We start from the raw sequence: 14,820 nt of genomic DNA, 5'->3' as shown, positions 1-14,820 counted from the left end.
GCAATATTAAAGCTGATCTAGCCCCTATTTATTTATTTTTTTTCAAAAAGTACAGTACGTTATCACCTCAGGTGGGAATCTCTCAAATTACTTCCTGGAAACAATGAATGACAGCTGAATTAATTATATTCTTTGATCTGGGCAGTGTATAGGCCTATCACACACAGTCACTCTCTTCACACACAACACTGTTCTAGGGGAGATTATCTTTGAGCAAAGATTAAGCAAATTAATCATGATGTAGCCTCCCTAAATAACCCTTAGCTCCCAGCACAGAGCTGGCCAACAGTAGCCATAATGCAGAGCATGGGACAACATTTTGTTGATACTTTTGTGGATACACCAACTGACATTTTTATCATGGGATATTAGGTGAGTTTACTCAATATTTTATGTTAATGATATGTTCATTTACTTTTGTTTTAGTTTTATTGTCGATGAGAGGAGTTGAGCTGTCGCACATACCTCTGTTCAAATTAATCTACCTTTAGCCCAGCTACTTTGTAGGTAACACATAGATAACCTTGTAGATAAAATATAGATAAAGGTGTATATTTCTACCATATAACAGTGTCGGCAATGTTACTTTACAATAATATTTTGTGATAGAAATGAAAGGGCCTATGTGATAAATAGTTACACTATCGGCACAAATGTTTATTTGTACAAATTCCTGATCAGAAATTGGATCAAAGAGACTAAACTATTTTCAACTACTTTAATATTAACCAATAGCCTGAAATAGCAAAGTATCCTATATAATGAATTACAATGTTGTTTCATTCATTGTTGTAGTCTGGCAGTAGTCTGTTAAGCCTGATAACACCATGTCCCTTGAAGTAAACAACATATGCCCTCAAGACGTCACTCAATCTGTTACCAGTTTAATCGGACCAGTAAACAATTAGGCCTAACGAGGAAAATGTGATTTTGTTGATGTCCTTTATGCGTAATGAGCATTGCTAATGGGGCCTGTCTCTTGTATTAATTCTGTAATCATAATTGTCATGTGTTCATTTCTTCTTTGGTAAATACTTATAATTTGCAAATAAATTAATTAAAAATCTTACAATGTGATTTTCTGGATTTTTTTTCTCATTTTGTCTGTCATAGTTGAAGTGTACCTATGATGAAAATTACAGGCCTCTCTCATCTTTTTAAGTGGGAGAACTTGCACAATTGGTGGCTGACTAAATACTTTTTTGCCCCACTGTAATAGACAAAAATATATATACTTTTTTAAATAATTGAAATAGCATACTCATTCAAGTACATAAGGAAAGATAATTGTTGCATTACCTCCCACTTGTATGATGTATTACTAATTTTGAAAATATTTTCACAGCCCTTTAAATCCTCTTAGGTGTAAAGCCCCCTGTTTTGGGGACCTGTTCTGGTTCCAACCAACATTTTTTATTATAAATCGAAATGGCTTGCATTGAGCGATAGCCCTGATTCTCACGGACACAGCAGTATGTCTCTTCTGCCTGTGTGAAGCAGGATGTGAAATCTGACACCACTTGAAGCTGGGATGTCCCTCCTACCATTTCATTCGATCTTCCGACTGTCCATCAACTCCTGGCTGAACCCTACGTCCCAGCCACTAACAACGCATATGCCTGGAATCCTTACTTATCGAAACGCAGCAGGAGAGAGTGGACTATGTTCTGGGATTCTTCCGATGGCATTGAGGAGTACACCACATCAGTCACTGGCTTCATCAATAAGTGCATCGATGACGTCGTCCCCACAGTGACCGTACGTACATACCCCAACTAGAATCCATGGATTACAGGAAACATCCGCATTGAGCTAAAGAGTAGAGCTGCCGCTTTCATGGAGCAGGACTCTAACCCGGAAGCTTGTAAAAAATCTATATATGCCCTTCGACAAACCATCAAACAGGCAAAAAGTTAATACAGGACTAAGATTGGAGCTGGTGCAGTACGATTCAATGCTCGTCGGATGTGGCAGGGCTGGCAAACTATTACAGACTACAAAGAGAAGCACAGCCGCGATCTGCCCAGTGACACGAGCCTACCAGACGAGCTAAATTACTTCTATGATCGCTTCAAGGCAAGTAACACTGAAGCATGCATGAGAGCATCAGCTGTTCTGGATGACTGTGTGATCACGCTCTCCTTAGCCAATGTGAGTAAGACCTTTAAACAGGTCAACATTCACAAGGCCGCAGGGCCAGGCGGATTACCAGGACGTGTACTCCGAACATGCGCTGACCAACTGGCAAGTGTCTCCACTGACATTTTCAACCTGTCTCTGACTGAGTCTGTAATAACAACATGTTTCAAGCAGACCACCATAGTCCCTGTGCCCAAGAACACTAAGGTAACCTTCCTAAATGTCTACCGACCTGTAGCACTCACATCTGTAGCCATGAAGTGCTTTGAAAGGCTGGTCATGGCTCACATCAACACCGTTATCCCAGAAACCCTAGACCCACTCCAATTTCCATACCGCCCCAACAGATCCACTGGTGATGCAATCTCTATTGCACTCAACACTACCATTTCCCACCTGGACAAAAGGAACACCTATGTGAGAATGCTATTCATTGACTACAGCTCAGAGTTCAACACCATAGTGCCTTCAAAGCTCATCACTAAGCTAAGGACCCTGGGACTAAACACCTCCCTTTGCAACTGGATCCTGGACTTCCTGACGGGCCACCCCCAGGTGGTAAGGGTAGGTAACAACACATCCGCCACGCTGATCCTCAACACGGGGGCCCCTCAGGGGTGCGTGCTCAGTCTCTTCCTGTACCTGTACTCCCTGTTTACTCATGACTGCTGGCCAGGCACGACTCCAACACCATCATCAAGTTTGCAGATGACACAACAGTGGTAGGTCTGATCACCAACAACGATGAGAAAGCCTATAGGGAGGAGGTGAGACCTGGCCGTGTGGTGCCAGGACAACAACCTATCCCTCAACGTGATCAAGACAAAGGAGATGATTGTGGACTACAGGAAAATCACATTCTCATCGAAGGGCTGCAGTGGAGCAGGTTGAGAGCTTCAAGTTCATTGGTGTCCACATCACCAATGAACTATCATGGACAGTCGTGAAGAGGGCACGACAAAGCCCAATCCCCCTCAGAAGACTGAAAATATTTGACATGGGTCCTCAGATCCTCAAAAGTTCTACAGCTGCACCATCAATAGCATGGTTGCATCACTGGCTGGTATAGCAACTGCTCGGCCTCCGACTGCAAGGTTCTAAAGAGGGTAGTGCGTATGGCCCAGTACATCACTCGGGCCAAGCTTCCTGCCATCTAGGACCTCTATACCAGGCGGTGTCAGAGGAAGACCCTAAAACTTGTCAAAGTCTCCAGCCACAATAGTCATAGACTGTTCTCTCTGCTACCGCACGGCAAGCGGTACCGGAGCGCCAAGTCTAGGTCCAAAAGGCTTCTTAACAGCTTCTACCCCAAGCCATTAGACTCCTGAACATCTAATCAAATGGCTACCCAGACTATTTGCATTGCCCCCCCCTCTCTTTTTCACACTGCTGCTACTCTCTGTTTATTATCTATACATTGTCACTTTAATAACTCATCCTACATGTACATATTACCTCAATTACCTTGACTAAACGATGACCCCGCACATTGACTCTGTACAGGTACCCCCTGTATATAGCCTCGCTATTGTTATTTTACTGCTGCTCTTTAATTATTTCTTACTTTTATTTCTTACTTTTTTTTGTTGGTATTTTCTTAAAATTGCATTGTTTGTTAAGAGCTTGTAAGTAAGATTTTCACTGCAAGGTCTACCTACACCTGTTGTATTCGGCGCGTGACAAATAAAATGTGATTTGATAATAATCAATCTACTGTTAACAATGATTTCTTCTAATTAAATGACCAACTGTCATTCATCTCTTTCTCCCCATAGCCTATTAACCAGCCATAATGAGTGAGGTGGGTCCAAGAAGGCCCCCCCAGGACCAGTCCTCGGGGAGTGGGCACACAGTGACCACATCACGTCACCCCTATATCACAGAACCCATCGCCTCCAAGCACGTCTGCTTCTACAAGAGCGGGGACCCTCAGTTCAGTGGCCTGCGCATGGCCATCAACAGCCGCACCTTTAAGACCTTCGATGCCCTCCTGGACAGCCTCTCCAAGAAGGTCCCGCTGCCGTTCGGTGTGAGGAACATCACCACCCCGCGGGGTGTCCATGCGGTGCACACACTAGATGAACTGGAGGATGGGAAGGCCTACATCTGCTCAGACCAGCGGAAGGTCAAACCCATCAACATGGCAGCAGCCAGTAAGAAGCTTCCGCCCTGGTACCATGCCAGGCCCATGAGCGCCCGCCGTCGGGCCTTTCAACTGGCCAAACAGAACCCTGGCAGGCCCATGCGCAAAAAAAAACCTGTGACTGTGCGCACACCTAAGAGGCTAATGGTGTTTCGGAATGGGGACCCAAGTGTCAAGCACAATATGATGCTACAGAAGAGGACCACACCCACCTTTGAGGCGCTGCTGGATTACGTGTCCGAGTTGATGCACTTTCCTGTGGTCAAACTACACACACCGGATGGAAGAAGGGTAAGTGCTCTCTCCATGCCTATGGACACTACAGTTACTGCTAATAATAATAATAATTTCAGATTTGCTTGTTATTGTTCAGTAACACTTCTTTCATATATTCAACCTCAAGCTCCAGTTAGAGCAGGACACCACAGCTGATACTGTAACCAAACACGTGTGCCTCTCCTTTAGAGGTTCAGGCTCTCAACATTGGTATTATCCTGTGTTGCCCTCACGTCATGACTGGAGGTGACCCAGCCTTAACTGATTGGTAGCATGTTGCCTGACTGACACATAACAGCCAGAGAAAGAGAAAGTCCTAAGCTCCTTAATTGTTAATCATATTAACTGAGGGGGCATTCTGGGATACTGTTTCTAGGGAGTAGGGACCTCAGAAAGTTCACCTTTTTTTGATGTGTCATGAGATTGATTTGGCCTTGGTGTCCAATATTTATTGAATTATCAATTTATCAATTACAAACAATTCAATTGATAATTTCAACTCTTCTACTTCTATTTTTTTTAGCAAATTGTGCATGATTTAGGTACCTACATCATTTAGGTACCTACATGATTTAGGTACCTACATGATTTAGGTACTAGGTATTTGGTGAAAATAATTTGGATAAATACAGTATTAGCTTTAAGGCAGGATTTTACAAGTGGGCTATTTTAATAATTAATAGATTTTTCCGTTTTTCCCATCAAAATGTAATTCCACTACTATTAGAGTACAAAAAAAAATATTTAATTTGTCTGTCTGCAGGTGGATGGGCTCCCTGCTCTGATTCTATGCTCTGGAATTGTAGTAGCTGCCGGTCGGGAGGCCTTTAAGTCTGGAAACTACAAGACACAGAGATCTTCTGCTCCAACATGGCTTCCAGCCAGACGAATGGCATCTAAAAGACTAAAACAACCGGCACCCCGTAAGTCTAATTAGCTATGTTCACTCAACATTTTGTATTTTTTTGCCTTGATGTTTTAAATAGAATTTTGACAGCATATCCCTTTTAACTGCCATGTTTCACATTACTTTGAGAATATGAAGATGCACTGTTAGACATGAATGTATGTCACATCTACAGTGCTGTCTGTCTAGCAGTAATCTATCCCCTCCCTGTCTACGTACCTTTACAGGATAAGCAGTGGGAAAGTGCTGAGACGTTAGTTTCATCCATAATACCATGGATGACCTACATAGACCTACTCTCTTCATATGCAGCCCGTCATGATGCAGTAAGAACAGTGTGGACAGTGGATCTGGTTTTCTAACTAATGTTTTTCTTCTCTTTTTCTTCTTGCTTCTGGGGGATTTGATGACCTGCTGAAACATCCTTGCCTCCAAAAAATGTCCATCCATCATTTTTCACATTCTCTCCTTTGATCCACTCCAAAGGGAAAAAGAAGTCCGTGTCCAGCAGCAAATCACATCTTTTCTCCTCATCGTCAGAGAGATACTTTGTGAATCAGATACACCACTCCGTTGCAGGAAGTCAGTGTGACCTCCCCAGTAACAACACGGGATCTGTGGTGTTGGAGGCTGGCCATTTTCTGGAGTCAGTTGCTGAAACGGACGCCGACACCTACAACGGACATGAAGGGGCAGACAACTGTATGCCCGGTGATGATGACATTGAGAAGTCCTTTCGGGTGAACCAGGATGGCAGCATGACGGTGGAGATGAAGGTACGACTGACCATCAAGGAGGAGGAGACCATCCACTGGACCACCACCCTGACCAGGTCCAGTGTGGCCAGCCAGCTCAGTGTGGCTGAGTCTGAGCTGGAGATCAGATCTCCTGAGTCCAATGCCCTACCACCAACACAACCCAACACCATGGGCACCATCAATGGGTACAATGCTAAAAAGGATGATCATGATGATGAGGATGATATGTCTCCGGAGGCCAGTGGACTTACCAGTGTGGAAGGAGATGATGAGGATAATTCTAAAATACATGTCAGTGAGGTCTCTCTCAAGAGGGCTCCTACCCCAGGACCCAGGAGATCCAGACAGAAGCAGGCCTCATTGGAAAACATCAACACACCATCAGGAGATGAGATTCAGGAGAACATTGTGGGATCATACTCCTACAGAGAGACAACTAAGAATGGAGAGGTCAAAGAGGAGTACTGCATGGTCAGACAATGCAGCAGCAGGCCAGTCCCTAAACCAAGGAGAGTTGGCTCTATGGATATCAACAATTACAATAAGACTCAATCCACTTTTAAATCAGGGGCGGCTGAGATCTTACAGATCCAAAATGGCGAGGAGGAAGTCAGAGAAAGTGTAATGCAGATATACGAGCAGCAGACCTGTCAGGACAATTTCCTTGCTAACAGCCAGTACAGTGTCCAGGGTGTGTCCACGTATGGTCTGATGTATGGGAGACCAGCCACCTCGGAAACAGCCCGCTTCTCCTCTAGTAATGACTTAGAGATGGAGCTGGAAAGACTCTCTACAGCCTCAGAGTCAATCAGCGTGCGGAGGGCTGACCAGTCTCTGTCATCTGACTTCACCATACCCACATTTAAGGCTGGAGGATCTGTCCTAAGAAACAGGGTACTAAATGTCCATAAAACCAGTCTCTCCAAGCCCACCAAAGACAACGAGACCCCAAAGTTGGTCTCTGAAGCAAGCAAAGAAAATTCCACCACTAAAGCTGTAAAGAAAGTCAAGAAAAGGTTCTCTAAGCCCAAGTTGAGAAAGTACCAGGTTCGTAAGAGTACAACACCAGACAAAAGACGTAAAGAGAGTAGTGCAAATAGTCCTGAAAACAATAAAAGAGTGAAAACTGGGGGGTTTAGCCGCAATGCATCGATAAGGAAAATTTATGGACCAAAACCTGCCAGAAGTCTAATGAAAAATAAACTAAAAGGAAAGGAAATCAAATTAAATATTGAAAACCCAAAGGAATTGTCAGTGAAAGAACTAAATGTTAGTGAAAATGGAAATGGAACATCAGTTTCAGTAAAGAAGAAATTATTGCACGTTTCATTTCCTACGGAGGCCCAGGGGAAGGGAACACTGAAAAGGCAGAGGTCCGTGCACGAGGAGAGAAGGATTGCGAAAGAGTGTCATGATTTGTCACTGCCTGCACTCCTTTCGTCCTCTTCTAATATCAATGAATATGTTGAGAACTGGCTAGAGAAAGCCCTCCCAACTGTGTACCCAGACCCAGTGGAGGAAACTCAAAATGTGGAGACACCAACAATGTCTCAGGTAGAAACTGAGGGGGACATTGTTCCAGATGTGTCAGAAATCAATTGTGAAATGGACATTGAAGAAGATGAGTCTTGTTTTTTGAAAGAAAAAACACAAATACCAAGTAGTCCATCTTTGGTAACAGCAGCATTTCCAAATAGAACATTTGAAAATATAGCAACACAGACAAACCTGACTATGGAAAACACAACATTACCATGTCCTTCTGACCAATCATTGCAAAATACCCCATTACACATTGATACTATACAGGAAATGATGCCCACTAATCCCTCAGCTGAAAATCCACCTCTCTCCAATGGCTTCTCTGTCTTTCCTCCTGCAATAATCTCGGTAGAAAAGCCATCACCCTCTGACAGTCCTTCGTTGGAACAAACATCAATGCCCATCAAGATCTCAGTAGAGAAGCTACCAATCCCAAATTATCTGTCATTGGAAAATACATCAGTACCAAATAGCTCCTTAAAAGAGAAGATCCCAGTCTCAAACTGTCTCTCGCCTGAGAAGACACCACTGCCTGCTAAAACACAAACAGAGAAGACACCACTGCCTGCTAAAACACAAACAGAGAAGACACCACTGCCTGCTAAAACACAAACAGAGAAGACACCACTGCCTGCTAAAACACAAACAGAGAAGACACCATTGTCCAACAAAGTCTCAGATGGGTCTTCAGTAGCTAGCAGTCCCTCATATTTAATGTGTTCATCACCTAGTAGTTTAGGTGATGAAGAACAACCCTTATCAAGCAGTCCTTCATCAGACGAGGCTCCGTCAACGACTGGCCATGCATTTGAAAAGACATTGTTCAACCACTCCACTCTGAAAGAACCACCATCGCCTAAACTCGCAACAAAAAAGGCACGATTGCTCAGTAATCTCTCCCTGGAAAGGCAACTATCATTCAGGAAAGCCTCAGCTGAAAAGTCTTCAATATCCAGTGATCCTACTGTGGAAAAGGTGTTGGTGGATAAGGCACCAATCTCCAATGGTCTCTCATCTGACAAGACATCACATCCTGCTAAAACCTTAATATCCAACAATGTCTTAAATGACGCTTCATTAGCTAGTAGTCCCTCATGTTTCATCTCGACATCACCTACTAATCGCACATCAGATGAAAGAGCCTTATCAATCTCCCCCCCATCAGAGGAGGCTCTATCACCCACTGGCCATGTATTGGAAAAAACAACATTGTTCAACCACTCCACTCTGAGAGAAACATCATCACCTAAACTCCCAACGAAGAAGACACGATTGATCAGTAATGTCTCCCTAGAAAAGCAACTATCACTCAGAAGATTGTCAGTGGATAAGTCTTCATTGTCCAATAATCCTACTTTGGAGAAGGCCCAGTTATCAAATCCTGTTCAAATCACAGCAGACAAAACACAACTACCGAACAGCCACTCATTGGAAGAGACATCGCCACCAAATAAGTCTTCATTACCCAGTGACTCCACTTCAGAAAATACCCAATTATCTAGCAGTCCTCAACAAGGAAGGACACCACTACCAAGACATATCTCTTTGAAAACACAATTGCCCAACAATTTTTCACCTGAAAGAACAAATTTACCCACTCTTATGATGAGGAATAAGTCAGCTCCCAGTAATCTCTCTTCAGAAAAGATACCAGTACCTAGTAATCGCACATTGAAAAATAGACTGTCACCATATTCTCAGACTTTAGAAATAGTGTCACCACCTACGAGACTCAAGGCAAAAAAAAAGCCAGTATCTAGAAATCACTCTCTGGCAATCGAACCGTCCCCAGTAAGTCCCACCTTGAAAAGGTCACCTCTACCAAGGAAAAGCAGCCAAACGCCATTATCGCCTAAGTCAACGCCAGTACATCTCAATTCCTCCATGAAGAAGACACCAACACCTCCCAGTCCCGCTTTGGTGAATCACGAAGAGACAAATGGTGATGATAACCTGAGCAATTCGGATCAGGGAGACAGTACAAAAGTAACAGCAGAGGAGCCTCTAACAAAAGCACAGATACCATCATACAGAGAACAACTACCTCCCCAGCCAGACATGAAACCTGTGCTAGAGAAGCTCTGTTTCTCAATTCGGTCAATTAGACAAATCACACACAACAATCGTCCATCTTGTCTTGAAAAGTCAAACAGCTTACCTGATTTCTCCTCCCATGTGGCCTCTACATTTGGGTCATCCTCCAAAGCTCTCCTGGCATTCTTATCTGTTATTACCTTAAAGGAAAGCTTCACTAACTGGAACATACCTGAATTGAATGCAAACAGTGTAAGCTGTGCTGAGGCTTTGAAAATGATAGAGTCTCTGAGAGAAATTGCAAACATAGAGGATGCAGAGGAGTTGAAAGCTAGCCTGTCAGATTTACAAAAGTCTACTTCCTCACAACTGCTGCAAAGTTGGAAGGGCTTCCAGGAACTCAATGACAAAGTCAGAAGTCGCAGCTCAGCGCTGAACAGTTCAGAGCATGATCTCTTGTTTGAGACATGCCCAGTGGAGGACTACAACATTAAAGAAAAAGCACTGGATATCAATGAGCTAATAAATGAGCTTGATGTGCCAGAAAAGGTTAAGGAAGCATTGGCAGCCCTTTCAACAGGTGTGAGCATGAGCATGGATGGGAATGAAATAAACATTTATAAAAAAGCTAATGAAAAAGTGGAGTCATCCCCAGAGGGAAGGGTAAATGCCAATTCAACCGCAGTCCCTAAGGAAGAGGCTGAAAAAGATAATGTGCTTAATAAAGAGGCTACTGTTGATGTTAAATCCATCATTAAAACATTTACAAATATTCACCATCCCAAAGAGGTGGCTGAAAATACAGTGTCACCAATCCCAGAGAGCCCAAGCAGTAGGCAAGAGCAGTACTTCTCCTCAAAAGAACACAGCTTTAAAGAGGATTATATTTGCCACAGAAACAGACAGGCAGCAAATAAGGAAGGTGCTGAACTTGAGCAGGACAACTGGGAAGAAGAGGAGGCTAAATGTACATACAAACAGGTTAACCATGATGAAGAACAGACATCCTCAGAGATAGAGCAAGCTTACAGTTTAGTATTGCATGATGGCTATTTGGACAAGCCAGCCTGTTCTGTGGATGCTAGAGAGAAGGATGGGGACATACAAGCAGGCTATGTGGAGGAGGAAGAAAGCTTGAAGAAAGAGCAAGAATACTACATTGAGAACCCACCAAGTCATGTGGGGCAGGAGGTTACATCTATGGAGCTGCAGGTCAGCTGTAAGGAAAGCGTAGAAAAAGACCAGGCTAGCTCAGAGGAAGAACAGAAATGTCATGTTGAGGACCAAATTAGCCATGTGGAGTCAGAAAGTAAATGTGTGGAGGAGGAATGGTTGAAGGAAGAGCAACAATGTCACATAGATGATCAGCCAAGCTATTGTGGGCTGCAGGTTAGCCGTGAGGAAAGAGAGTCCACCCCTGAGGAGCAGGCTAGCTCAGAGGAAGAATGTGAGTGTCACATAGGCCAAAACCATGATGACCCAGAGGTCAAATGCTTGGACCTGCAGGATAGCAGTGAGAACGGAAAGTCCACCCCTAAAGAAGACCAGGCTAGCTCAGATGAAGAGCTGGAACGTCATGTTGCGAGCAAACCAACCCATGAAGAGCCTGAGGTTAAATGTACAGATGTAAAGGTTAGCAGTGAGGAAAACATGTCTAGTCTTGAAGAAGAGCAGGCTAGCTTAGAGGAAGAGCTCGAATGTCACATTGAGAACCAACCAAGTCACGAAGAGAAAGGGGTTAAATGTATAGAGATGCAGGTTAGTAGAGAGGAAAGAGAGTATACCCCTGAAGACGACCGGGCTAGCTTAGACGAGGAAGAGGAAAACCGTGCAGACAACCTTCCCAATGCAAATGCACACATTAACGTGAAGGATGAGCAGACTCACTTATGGATGAAGCAGACTACTGAAAAGGAAATAGTGTCCACTGTCATTGAAATGAAGCCTAGCTTGGTCAAACAGCATTCTAGCGATGACAGGATGGATAAGGACAGCGGAAAGGATAGTGAGCAGCATGTTAGCTTTGAACAACAGTCTGATACAGTAGAAGAAGCCAACGTTGAGGATAATCGGCGTGGCACAGAGAAGAAGCAAGTACGCTGTGAAGAGAAGCTGCCTAGCTCTGAGGCAGAACATGTTGGCGTAAAGGATGAGCCATATACAGAGGATGAGAGTTATGCAGAGTATGAGGAAAGCTTCGTAGAGAAACAGCCGTTTGAGGAGGATACGAATTACGAAACGACTGAGGCAAAAACAACCAACCGTTTTGAGGAACCATTACCATCTGTAGCAGAGCGAGTAAAACTACTGGATAAGAAGATTGCTGATGTAGAGCAAAGGAAAAGCATTACATTAGAGACAACTGGCATCAAACCGTTTGCCCACATTAAGGTTCCCGCTTTCTCAGATGGCAATGATTTAACAAGCGTATCCCATCTATCTAATGAACAAGCCGAGCTTGTGGAGGAAGCATCTGAGATGCAAACAACCAATTATGTTGTTAAGGATGTCAAAGAGAAAGACAAAGCTCCTGTGCACACTTGTAAAAGGACAACGTGGCCTATAAATACATCAGAAACTGTAGTCATGTCCCCCCCAGCTCCACAATCCTCCTCGCTAGCATTTAGCTATGATGGCTGTATAACTAGAGAGCCTGAGGGAAATAGGGTCAAGCAAATAAAGGAAATGTTTATGGCAAAAACCGTTGTGGACATTCAGTATGGACAAACAAGACTAACCAGCCCAAACAGCTCAGATCTGTCTGACAACAGACCAGGGACTTCTGACGGTAGTCATCGATCACTGACGTCAACTGAGATGTCCAGTGGTGAGGAGGATTCTGTGAAGAAATCCATCACGAAAGGCTTTGTCAGGAGAACTATTGAAAGGCTTTATGGGAAGAAAGATACAAATGAAAAAGTCCTTGCCAGTGAAAGTCAGCCAATATCTGTCCCAAGACCAAAGTCCAGAGAATTTCCTGGTAAGATCAGCCTTTCCCCATTCCATAATGCACGGACCAAAGTAATGTTGGACTTATCATACTTCAATGCCACAAGCTCTTTTGACACATACAGTGAGCCAACGCGGTGTATCGCCTTCAATACACAGGTCGGGCCTGGAGACTGTGTCCCGATAGAAGAAAACAGTTGGCTCCTCAGAGAGAGCGTGATCAGAAAGTCTGTCTCAGAGCCTATTAATATTTACAAGAACACATCTGCGTTAACGGAAGATGAGTGCAAAGATGCAAAAGAAGATGTTCCATACTCCCTTTTCGGCCACACCGATCGGGAGGACATGGTGAAGACTGTGAAGCCTTTTGTGGCAAAGTGCACCTATTTCAACCTGCCTCATGGCTGTGACTCAGACCCGTACCAGGATGACCTAAGTTCTGTCAGCAAGGGCAGTGCCATGGGTGACGTATCGAAGGACAGTAAAGACAATGCAGAGGAACCCAAGTTGTGGGCTGAGAAGAATGGAACCCTGCCAGATTTTTCCCCTACTGACTTCAAGATGCCAGATAATAAAGTGCACCCTCTGATTGAAGGCCCGGGAGGTGGAAAGGTTGTGGTGGTCCAGCCTGGCAAAGGTCAGTCTGGCAAAGGTCAGACAGATGTCAAGAAAATTCCACAGGAGCCAGATGCACTAGAGATGCTCTACTTCTCCTGTGGCCAGCACTGCCCCATCCTTTGACTGTGACACTTAAATATGGGCTCTCTGCTAAAGTCAGCTCATTACGGAGGGCATTCAAGGTACAAAGAGATGTCGTATATTTCTTTAAGATGGATAAGACTCAGTGTGTCCTGTGGGATAAAGTTATTAATGAATACTTTGTGCCTGAACATTAACGTTGCCACTATGATGGCTTATACTGCATGATATCATAACACATTGTAATGGATTGTTAAGAAAATATACATTTTACAATAACTTAGGTGGAATAGACAACACTAATGGGTGAAACTTATTTCACTAGTTTTTTCTATATCATGTGAATTGTACAATTTTCAAAAAACATTTTACTCAACAATCTGTTATGCCATGTTCAACTTTTAATACCTTTTAAAATATTCTGTAAATATTGCATCTGTACATATTTTTACAATAACACCTTGACTGTGTATTTTCTGTGTACTGTGTATTTTCCACCCTCCATTGGCACTAGGTAGGTGGGCTGTCCTAAGAATGAGCATCCTGTGCATTACTGTAATCTTGTTTAAAATGCTTTAAACAGATCAGGTCCTCACTGATGTCACGCAATGGCAATCCCCTTCACTCAGAACCTAACATGCCTCTGGGTCGTACCACAAAATCAGTGCCTTTTTGCGTCCCTTTGATATGTTAAGTAGAAACTGTGCACAAGTATAGCATTTAAAAGTCTGCTATATTAAATAAAGTTCCCTTTAATATAGACCACATAGAAAATTCAATAAATCAGATTTTTTTTTATATGAATAAAGGTTATTTATTTAATGTGATTAGTGATTCATTTTAAGATTAAAAAAAAACTGTCCCTCTTAAGGTGAGCCCTATAACGTGAACTCAACTCAATATGGTAAACAATTCCTTTTTAAAATTTCTATATCTTTTTTAAAGATTTTTTTTTTAAACACTGAACATCTAATATTCAAACTGTGTAAAAGCAGGCGAGCTGGTTCTACCATTTGGAGCAATTTGCGGTGGAAAACTGAGCAGTTCTAGCATAACACATCAACGCTGTTACCCATAGATAGACAGGCTATAAATGTTTTAACGATACATTTTTTAAATTGTGAAGCTAGCATTCAATTGCCTCCCCCTGTCACAAGGGGATTTATGGATGATTTAAGATAAAGCTGTCAACCCTGTTATGGTGATTTGTAACAGGGTTTTAACCTCTTGAGATGGGAAAACACTTTTTTTATTGAGTTGAACATGTGCTCTTTATGACAGACATTTTCAATTAGGTGAAACAAAATGTTTGTTTTGTTTCACCAAGTTACACTACTCAAAAGGCAACGAATTGGTGGAACGACCCCCGACCC

At 43.2% G+C, this 14,820-nt stretch overlaps 1 protein-coding gene across 1 annotated transcript; it reads left to right on the top strand.

The window, feature by feature from the left end:
• The first annotated feature begins 269 nt into the window (after nt 1–269).
• On the top strand, nt 270–14,239 carry LOC110489925 (uncharacterized). Its single transcript, XM_021562940.3, has 4 exons — nt 270–372; nt 3,915–4,573; nt 5,322–5,481; nt 5,952–14,239. Exons 2-4 carry the CDS (start codon nt 3,932–3,934, stop codon nt 13,487–13,489), a joined length of 8,340 nt encoding a protein of 2,779 aa, XP_021418615.3. The 5' UTR covers nt 270–372; nt 3,915–3,931; the 3' UTR covers nt 13,490–14,239.
• Nucleotides 14,240–14,820: the final 581 nt, after the last annotated feature.

The sequence above is a fragment of the Oncorhynchus mykiss genome, chromosome 15, assembly GCF_057628025.1.
Source record: "Oncorhynchus mykiss isolate SJ-2025 chromosome 15, ASM5762802v1, whole genome shotgun sequence".
In the NCBI taxonomy this organism is placed as follows: domain Eukaryota; kingdom Metazoa; phylum Chordata; class Actinopteri; order Salmoniformes; family Salmonidae; genus Oncorhynchus; species Oncorhynchus mykiss.
This window is presented reverse-complemented; position numbering and strand designations above follow the sequence as displayed.